The sequence below is a fragment of the Gracilinanus agilis genome, chromosome 3 (assembly GCF_016433145.1).
Source record: "Gracilinanus agilis isolate LMUSP501 chromosome 3, AgileGrace, whole genome shotgun sequence".
NCBI lineage: Eukaryota > Metazoa > Chordata > Mammalia > Didelphimorphia > Didelphidae > Gracilinanus > Gracilinanus agilis.
Genome location: NC_058132.1, coordinates 201,363,976 through 201,374,180, shown reverse-complemented (window position 1 = coordinate 201,374,180; position 10,205 = coordinate 201,363,976). Strand labels below are relative to the sequence as shown.

Genomic DNA, 10,205 nt, shown 5'->3' with positions numbered 1-10,205 from the left:
TCTATCTCCTCCCAACCACCCAATTCCCTTAGTTAAATTGCAGATCCATGTCTGTGCCTTGAATTTCCTCTTTTTCTGTCCTTCAACCAAAAGCAAGCTCACCCCTCCTGCCCACCCCCATCCTCTCTACACTTTCTAACCCTTCCAGCAGGCCCTTGTCTCTGTTTCATCCTAGAGTTGGCAGGATGGGATCTCAGTGTGTCTTTCCCTGTCAGGGATAAGATGAGAGGCACATCGTAGTCCCTTTCTCCCCCAGGGCACCACCTAAGTAAGAGCTTGCCACAAATCAAGACTCTGTTAGCCAGGTATGAGAAAAGATTGACAATATATTTTCCCCTAAATTTTAACTCCCAAAATACCAATGTACAAAATTGGGGAGAGGGGTGAGTAGTGACTTGTCCCCAACCCAGCCTTCCCCTCAAGATTGGGGGAAGTGGTAGAAGTTGGTCGTAGAGATAAGGAACAGGATTTGAGTTTGGCCAGGGAAAGATGCTTTGGGGTGGAGAGAGAGCTGCCCTTAAGAGGGAGAGGGGCCTCAAAGCTTGGCCAAGGCTGGAACTGCACAGGGTGTGGGGCAAGGCAGGCAAGCCAGGATTGCTGCGGCCAAGGATTCAGGGAAAGGGGCAGGGAGGGGGCTGGTCCCCTAGCCCTCTAACTGATGATCTGCCGGGGCCGCCCATAGCCTGTCATGCCAGCCTGGGAGGCTCCCCTGTTGCTGCCCATCTGTAGGCCAATGACGTGCTTGCCTTCTTGGAGCTGGCTATCTGTGAACTCCCTCTTGTGCTCCTGGGCTTTCCTGGGGACAGAAGGATAGAGTCAAAGAACTTGGATCTATGGTCTTCCCCATCTATTCACACCTCCCCGCAATTCTTCTGTTCATCAGTTTCCATGACCATCTTCCCTCCCATTTCCATCCCTTTCTTCCTTGGTCTTTTCTTTACCCAAGACAAAGAGCAGCCCATAACTAATAAAGGAGGTGGTTGATGTGGCTGTGGAGCAGATGAGACTAGTTCCTATCCTTTCTCTGCTTTAGTCCCACATTCAATCCCTTGGTCTCTGCTAAGTCCCTTCACCTTCTGCTCCTTCCCCAACTGGTTAATATATCCCATCCCCATCTGCCATGGACTCTGTAGTACACAGAGCTAGCTGAGGAAATGACATACTTCATGAACCAGTTGGGATCTCCACGGTAATGGCCATCATTCTTGGTCACTGCCAGACTTCCTAGTGCCATCAGAGTTCTCTGCACAGCTGCCATGTCTTTACCTGAGGGAAGGAAGAGGAAAGGGGTAATTTATCAAGACCCTAACACAAACAACCAAAGTGGGGGCAAGGGTGAGTCAACATTGTCCCATTGGGTCTTACAGACAACTTTCCTTGATTTTGTTCAGTCTTCCTTGGTGCTATATATACAACTGGAAAATGCTTCCTTTTTCTTCAAGATTGCAGCATTGCCATCTACTTTGTTATTTTCCTTTCTTTTTTCCATGCCAAGGCCCCAGCCTTCCACCTCTCCATCTATACAATTTATCCCTTTCTTCTCCATACCTTCAAAGAGGTCAACAGTCTGGAACATGTCAGTCTTGGTGACCCCATAATCTTCAGCTGCCTTCAGGAACTGAGCAACTTGTTCCATCTGCTTGAAGACCATGGTGGGTGGGTTCTCTGGTACCTTCACTGGCTTGGAACTCTCAGGGTGCAGGCTGTTCACTAGCTTGCTCAGGATCTGCCCAGCATAGGATACAGTTCAGCACCCAAATTCAGCACTCCCCATGCCTAGCCCCAGGTTCAACACCCCCAAATTCTAGTGTTCACAAAGCTGCCCAGTCCATCCTGATTAGGAGTGACACTTACCACACCATTCTTCAGCCACACTTGGAAGCCCAGTCTCCCTCGGTCAGGACGGCCCACATCGGATCCACACTGCACAATAATCCATTCCACCAGTCGTTCCTCTAGCTCATCATCATATTTCTTCTCAATCTTAGACTGCACTTCCCGGCTCATGCCATAGGAGGGGCCTTTGTTTGCCATACTGGGTGAGAGCTAGGGCCAAAAAGGAAGGTGAAGGATGAGTGGATATATCTGCTCCTTTCTTAGTTACTCACCTGGTTCTGGGTAAAGTCCCCAGGCAGTAGCATATCCTTGGTACTCTCCCAACCTTTCCAACTAATGGGTAAGGTCAAGCAAGATGAGTGGCCCTCTCAGCTTCCCAGAAAACTAACAGAAATATCTTTTTAAAAAAATCTCTAACCTTCTCTTAAAATCAATTTCTAAGGTAGGAAAAGTGGTAAGAGCCAGGCAATGGGGGTTAAGTGACTTGCCCAGGACCTCACAGTAGAAGGGTCTCTTCTGGGGCAAGAAATTGTGGGTATAAATTTTGAGCCAAAAGAGGCCTCAGAGACTATTCTAACCCTCTTGTTTTATAAATGAGGGAACTGAGGCCCAATGAGGAGGAAATGGATTTGTCCCATGTGAGTTACACAGGGAGACAGTACGATAGCTAGGATTCAAACCCAGATCCTTGGACACCAAATGCAACAATCCTTCCTCTATTTTATACTGTTCCCTACTTCCTTTCTAGCACAGGGTTTTATGAGTATTGCTGAGGAATATGTCTCCCAGCTTTGCCCCAAGTGAGTGGGTCCCAGCTCTAGGACTGAAGAAGGATCTGGTGCTCTGGTTCCCACATTCCAGTCCCAGAGCCCTCAGGCTATAAAAGGGATTTTTTTTTTCTTCTAACTGGGAGGAGAGCAAGGAAGGAAGACTAGCTTGATTTCTATTAACCTTGTGGATTTTTAGGCATATGTTTATTCTGCTTATTGGATAATCTGGCATTGGCCCTGTCTACCAGTTCTCATATTGGTCCTCTTACCACTGACCATCATTTCCCTAGCTCTCCCCAACTGAAGCAGATTTCATTTTTCAAGGCCTTTCCCTGTTCCTTGGGGGCCTCAAGAGGAAGTCAGGTTTGACCGGGGCAAGAGCAAAGACTCCAGGCCTCCCCCCAGTTCTTTCTACCATCCCCCCATGACAGATAACAGAGGCTCAGGCACTGCCCCAACCCAGGCTGGAAGCTAATTTAGGTAAAATTAAGGCAGCCAACTTCCTGGACTATGGCACCTCTTTTGCAAAATTGATAGGAAGTGACCATCCTGAACTGGAATCTTGCCCTGCCTCATAGACCCCTTTCTCAAATCCTCACCTCCACTCCTCAGGGGTCACAGTGCTATAGCCACAGCAGCCTAGAAACCAGAACCTTCCTAGGGACTGTAGGGGAATAATCTGCCCATAACATGGGCCCTTGTCCCTATTTCCTCCATCTTCAGACTACTGCCTTCCACACTTTTCCTGGGGAGCTCAGGATGACACCAGAAATGGAAAAGGCCTGGGCTCAGGGTGAGAGGCAGAGACCTGGCCATTGGAAGGCAGGGATGTTGGTATGGTGGGGAGGAAGAGACAAGAAACTGAACCTGGATGAGAGTAGAAGGAATATATGTAATCATTTTTTTGTTTTTGTTTTTTTTTGGTTGAAAGAGGGCATGTATGACAGGGGGATATAACAGGTATCACCACATGCTTAGTTATCTCTCTGAAGAGGGTGTCAGTAGTAGATTGGGAGTTTGGGTTTGCATCCATTTTGACCACTTAACTTTTTAATTCCTATCACTTCTCTAGGCCTCAGTTTTCTTATCTGTCAAATGATTTTGATGACCTCAGGTTCCTTCCTCCTATAAAACTGTAATCCTGTGAAGTCAAGCCTGACTCAGCCTGGTGATAAGAATGAATGATAATGAAGGCAGGTGGGATAAAACAGAGACAATAATTGGATGTACACACATAGGCATCATCTTTCTGCCTGTCTAATACTTCCACCCCTTGTGGGGGCCAGAACCCAGCAGAATGCTAACTCAGCCGTGAGACTCAGCTAGTCAGGCTACCTTTAGGTGTTCAGCCTCTCCCTGTATTTGGCAGGAAAAGGGAATAACAAAAAGTAGAAAATGTAAAGTAGCAGCGTACAAGGTTTTCTTCCTCTTCCTCCAGCCTCAAACTCTGGTTTCTAGCTGCCTTATAGATATCACCAAACAAGACACAAAAGGTTGAAATATAAAAGGCATTAGATTGAGAATCAGAAAGCTAGAAGTTTAATTATGGGATCATAGGAGCTGCTTTTTACTCATGAAACATATCAAGAGTGTCATGCCTAAAATCACACAGCTCAAAAGTGGTATAGTTGGTACAAGACCTAAATCTCTTGACTCATATCCTGGCTGTTTCTCTGGGTCCCAGTTTTCTCTTCTGTAAAATAGAAAAGTTGTCTAGTTGATAACTAAGGCACTTCCAGCTCCAAAATGCAATGATTCTATGGAGACTGGGAGAATACTCACCTTTACTTCTATAAAGACATTCCACCAATACCAGTACCTAGAACCCCACTGATATCAGTGAATCTGAAAAGCAGACAGAACTACTTACCTCTTTCCCTCCCACTAGAACCAATCAGGGTAGCAATACCATTCCTTTTTCTAGCACTAGCCCCTACCTCCCCACCCAATTCCTAAATAGAGAACAAGAAATCAAGAGGTAAGATGGAGCTAGCGTCAAAAGCTAGAAATCAGAATTTATGTTCCAGATCTAGCTCCTTCCTCTTCCCTTATTAACTTCTGGCACCTGTATATAGTGTGTGCTTAGTAGGAAGTCTAGCCCCTGGGGGCAGCTAAGTGGCTCAGAGGATTAAGAACCAGGCAGTTCCTGGGTTCAGATCTGACCTCCGACACTTCTTAGCTGAAGTATGACCCTGGGCAAGTCACTTAAGCCCTATTGTCTAGTTCTTACTACTCTTCTTCCTCAGAACCAATACAGGTCTGGTTCTAAGATGGAAGGTTAGTACCCAAGTCCTCAGGGATTAAGTAGCTTTATCAAAATTCATTCACTTGGAATAAGGAGTGTTCATAAAACGTTGGCACTTAACACTTTTATTTTCCTTTCTCCCACATTCAAACCAAAAATTTCCCCCTCTATCATAAGCTCAGCTCCAAATCAGCCTTTCTCCTGCTCTTTCCACAATGCTCCTTATGCCTTTAGTGCACACTGATTAGATCATACCTCCTGCAAGGTATACCCAGTCCTTAAGGGAGAGGAAATACAAAAGAAAGGATGGCCTCAATCCTTCAGGAGTCTGCTGTCTAATAAGGGGGGCCTAGGAAACAGACCCAGCAGACTAGTACCTCAGTAAGTCATGCCTGGCAATGCATACACCTGTAAAGCTATAAACAAAAATAGGGACAAGAGGAAACAAGGGAAAGGGTAGAGGAAGGAAATGTCTAACACTTGTCTCCTTTCCCAATTTCTGCTTTGCTTCCTTCCTTCTCTATGGAGAGTGTGGATGTAGATTCCCAAGAAATTCCTGTGACATCTGTTCTTCCAGAGGAGAAATCCAGGTAGCCTGTGTTTGCCTATATGACTGATCTAGGTTTGCTTCTAATTTTATTTCTGAACATTTGAAAAAGGCCAGGGGAGGACCTAGTAGCCAATGGGCAGGAGTGTCTCCATTTGCTTCCCCACTCTTCACTGGATAAATCTCTTCAGTTTATATTCCCTTATATTGGTCTAAGAAATTGAGAAGAGACCAGGTCGCCCCAGATGAGAGTAGGGAGAGGAAGAGTATTTCTCCTTGGTCCATCGGGAGCCTCATAGAAGAAGTCACTGGTCTACTCTAGTATTTCATGGACAATAAATAAAGTCTTAACCTAGTGACATGAGCACATCTGTATCCAGCAGACAGTAGTGCAGATAGCTATGTCTGGAGTATAGTGATATAGGCAAGCATCTCTGGATCCAGAGGATAATGAGGAGTGGCCAGACCACACACAGCTGAATCTCTGTGAGAATCCTTGCCAATACCTTTTCCATAGTTACCACTAGAGGGAGAAAGCAGGACTTTGGGATGCTGGTTCCAGTCCAATTCAGCCAAGCAACTCAATGCCCCTTCCAGGCAGGTCCCGCCCAACCCATCTCAGTTCCCTCCACCTCCCACCTCCAGAAGACTGGGTGTGTAAAGTTCTGAAATCCCTCCTGCTCTGGGCGGTGGGGCAGATGGAGTCCCCGGACCACAATCCAAGGTGGAGCTGGCTTAGAGTCTCGGATGCTCCAGATAGGTCCCTCCTACCCAGAACTGCACCTGGCCACATTGCTCACCTCCAAAAATGACCAGGAATATGACCATCCACACATTCTCCCATATTCTAATCCCAGTGCCTATACCCTAAACTTTTCTGTACACACGGACTCACCCAGACACCTACTCCCAGACACTTGCTCCCTCATTCTCAGGAAATCACACACCCATTCATCCTCTTGCTCTTTCCACTGCCATGGCACCAGTCAGAAATAGCATCAGTCACAATCACACTCTTGTCCCCACCACTCCATAATTGTGGTCCAAAACGGATCCTCATCTCTGCCCCGGTTCCCTGGGGTTCACCTTAACTAGCTAATTCACCCCTGGAACTTTGATGAGAGCCCGCCCATATGCCATGGACCAGCTCCATGGGCTTTTAGAGCTAAGGACTGGAACATTCCCACAGAGGTGGGGGGATACAAGATGCTTTCGAGGTCTCCCACTCCATCCATTATGCCAATATCTGTCAAGAGAGCGGTATCTCATTCCCTGGACTTTTTTTTTTTTTATGAGACATTCTATCTAGACTCTCCTATCTAGAGGTGTTTGGTCCTTTCCCACAGCAGAGGGATGGAGGAAATGACCTCGAGGAAACCCTGACAATAGCCATCTGCTGCCTAGATCAAGCTTCATCCATCTTCCTCTTCACTCTGTCTCCCCTGCCATATGCCCTTTTCTGGGCTAGGCCCAGCTCCCTCCATCCCAAGGATAAAAACACTTACTAGGATTTCTCAGAGCTCAATGAAGCAAGTTTTCTGTGCCTGGGACACCGACAGACAGGACAGGGCGCTGGCTGGGCTGGGGGGTTTAAAGGGTTGGTGGCGGCCCAATGATGTCAATCCTCTCCCCCCCTGCAACCTCCACCCCACCCCCAGACAGCCCGCCCCTCAGCCCTCTTCCCTGCTGGGAGAAAACCAGCCCCTTCCCCACACCCCCGGTGACTCTTCACACAGGCTCCATATTTGGGGAAAGACACCAAGACAGAGCAATCTGCCGGGGGGCTGCCTGAGACATTCCCTGCATGCTTGAGAGATGGAGCTGGGCGGAGGCGGAGCCAGGGGTGATGACAGAGAGCCGGGAAAAGCCTTTTATAGACAGACTCTGCAGGCTTCCCCTTTCTCTGGAGGATGGGGCCACCTCCCCCAACTCTTTCTGCTTTCCCTGCTGTCTCCATGGCATTGAGGGGGGGGGGGAGGGAGAGATAGCCAAGAAATCGGAGGTTAGTGGGATAACTTCCTCTTGGTACTTGGGCCAGGACTATCCCCTGCCCCTGGGCTCTTTTACTTCTGTTTAGGGAAAGGGGATTAGAATCTGCCCTAGCTGAGAAGAGCTGGCAAAGTCCTAGGCAGTGGAGTTTAGGAGTTAGGATGGGTGGGTATCAGGGCTGTCCCATTCTCCTTTGGAGATATCCCCTCCATATGGAAATGGCTGGGGGCATGGGATTTAGGGGGACACCCTGCCCATGCTGAAGAGGTTGTGAGGTCCTCCCCTGAGACTCCTGTCCTTGGAGGGAGTCATGAAGTTGCACCCATAACTCTCCCATACACATCTGCCCACTCTTCCATCCAAGACATACAAGGAACCTCATTCCATAGAAAGATCCACCACTATTTTCTCCAAGTCTCCAACTTGGGCCTGGTCTTTGGGGAGAAATAGGTGAGAGAGGGCATGCTATGAAACTTTCTAGAAGAGGCTGGTCGGCTTCATCTGTGGAACCCCAGAAACAACCAACAAGGTCCAGTTTTCTCCACAAACCTTGCACCGGACCTAGGCCGTGGCACCATGAGAAATGAGTTTAGGCTCCCTGTCCTAGTGGAGGCTAAGAGATTATCTAGGCATGGCGATCCTCTTCAAGATGACCTCCCCTCCCTCCCAGCACCTCCTCTTTCTGGGAGTCCTATGCCCAGTTCATGCCAAAGAATATGAGGAAACTATGCCAGCCAAGCCTGCCAAGCTGAAGTAGTGAACATCAGGAGCGACACCATGTGGTTGCTAAGACATCATGCTGGAGGAGGACAGGGAGAGGAAAGGAGAGGATCTAGGGAGGGCAGGAAGTAGAGCACCCCCTCCCTTTGTCATTTCTGTCTCAGTCACACATCTTAGACGCCCTTTTCTTTATAAGCCCCTTGAAGGCCAGGGCCCTTTCACCCTTTTCCATGGGCATCCCAGCACTTAGCACAGGGGAGGTGTCCTATGCTTGCTGACTAATTGCATATGTGGAAACTGAGGCTCGTTGAGGTGGTGATCCAAAGGAGCACTATCCCAGTTTGGTCCTTCCCCCAGGGCTGGAATCATGCCACTAACTGGTAGTTCATGGGATCCAAGATTTAGAACTGGAAGAAACCTTCAGGGGCTATTATCATTTTTTTTTATGAACCTGAAGAGGTTAAGTGACTTGCTGAGGTCACATAATTTAGTATCTGAGGGTGGATTTGAATTCAAGTTTTCCCGACTCCAGATCCCAGCTGGAATCCTCTGGTGCTTCTTCCCATCTCCATTTAACTGTTCTCATTAGGACAGTGTGGAATACCAACCTGTCCCCCCACCTAACAGTGAGGGGGTGAGAAGACCCTCCTTTTCCCTTGCCACCAAAGGGTCCAAGCTGCTGCTGAACCAAGGGTACACAGTCAGGGTGCAAGGCATGAACTTCCCAAGCCTCATGTCTGTAGGATAACCTACTAGCATCACAAAGGGAGCCAAATGCTATTTTGCCTCTTCTCATAAGCTGGTGCAGGCCCAGGAAAGCAAATGACTAAGTCGAAAATCAAGAAAAGGCCAGTACTTTTGGTTGTTGTTTTTAAACCTCTGCCAAGGAAGGGACTTTAAAACATCACTTGGAAAGACAAATTGGAGGATATCCCAAGGAGGCCAGCCAGAATGATGAGAGGACTGGTGATCAGGCCATATGAGGATTAGTTGGAAGGATGAGAGTCAACACACCAAAGAAATTAGAAAACCTTTAACATTAGGTTAAGAATTCACTTGTTCTATCTGGCCCTACAGGCAGAACTAGGAGCAATGAATGAGCAGAAGTTGCATACAGTTGAATTCTGCCTAATACCGTTAGGAAAACTTCCTAAAATTTAGATAGGCAGATTCTGGATCATGAAAGAAAACGTTTCCTAAAAATGAGGGGGCTCCCAGAGTTGAATGAGCTAGCTGCCTGAGCAGGAAGAGGTACTCAAGTGGCCCCTGGTTATCAGGTCTCAGGTGTTGCAGAAGAGTTGGACTACAGGGCCTCTAAGGTACTTCCAGAAGACATTCTATATCAGGGGAATGAGAGCTTGGTGGCTAAGAAGGAAACTGAGTTGAGTAGAGAAAATAAAAAATCCCCCTCTTTCACCATCAACTCCACACTATAACAAGCCTGGGAGCCAGTTGGGAAGTAAGGGGGTATTGGGGCGTGGGGGGGAGGCAGCTAGGTAGCTCAGTGGATTAAGAGCCAGGCCTAGAGATGGGAGGTCCTGGGTTCAAATCTGACCTCAGATACTTCCTAGCTGTGTGACCCTGGGCAAGTCACATAAGTCCCATTGTCTAGCCCTTATTGCTCTTCTGCCTTGGAACCAATATACAGTATTGATTCTAAGACGGAAGATAAGGGCGCGATGGAGAGAAGGGCAAGAGGGCCAGGGGAGGAAGAGGAAGAGGGAGAGGGAGAGGGGGAGGGGGAGGGGAAGGGAGAGAGATTGGCTTTTTTTTTTTTAAACCCTTACCTTTTGATAAGGTGGAAGACAAGGGGAGGGATAATAGTTAGGAACTGGGTATAGACTATGAAACAGGATTTTCCAAGCCAGTTATGATCATAAGAGAACAAAATATATCTTTTTAAGGAGGTATTGCAAAAGGAATCACCACTTTGGTGATTCAGAAAACATGATCATTATAGGTGGGGGCCACAGATGGAGAAAATCACCTTGTCTGTGGTTTTCCAGTTGGCCTCCCCTCCCTCCCCACTGCTCTCCCCAAGCTTATACCCTCCTTTCCACTAGAACCAGCCCTGGCAGGGCAAGTAGAAGAAGCCCTG

General features: G+C 47.8%; 1 protein-coding gene across 1 annotated transcript; it reads right to left on the bottom strand.

Annotated features, from left to right (window-relative positions):
- Nucleotides 1–308: 308 nt before the first annotated feature.
- On the bottom strand, nt 309–6,996 carry TAGLN (transgelin). Its single transcript, XM_044669594.1, has 5 exons — nt 6,904–6,996; nt 1,855–2,046; nt 1,549–1,726; nt 1,164–1,266; nt 309–796 (listed from the first exon to the last, which is right to left on the bottom strand). Exons 2-5 carry the CDS (start codon nt 2,032–2,034, stop codon nt 652–654), a joined length of 606 nt encoding a protein of 201 aa, XP_044525529.1. The 5' UTR covers nt 2,035–2,046; nt 6,904–6,996; the 3' UTR covers nt 309–651.
- Nucleotides 6,997–10,205: the final 3,209 nt, after the last annotated feature.

What these genes read in the sequence shown, in the direction of transcription:
- TAGLN (XM_044669594.1), bottom strand. Translation starts at nt 2,034, where the DNA reads ATGGCAAACAAAGGCCCCTCCTATGGCATGAGCCGGGAAGTGCAGTCT. An exon ending in GACTGTTGACCTCTTTGAAG is followed by an intron (nt 1,267 to 1,548) that starts GTATGGAGAAGA and finishes TCCTTCCCTCAG; the next exon opens with GTAAAGACATGGCAGCTGTG. An exon ending in GATCCCAACTGGTTCATGAA is followed by an intron (nt 797 to 1,163) that starts GTATGTCATTTC and finishes TTCTGTCCCCAG; the next exon opens with GAAAGCCCAGGAGCACAAGA.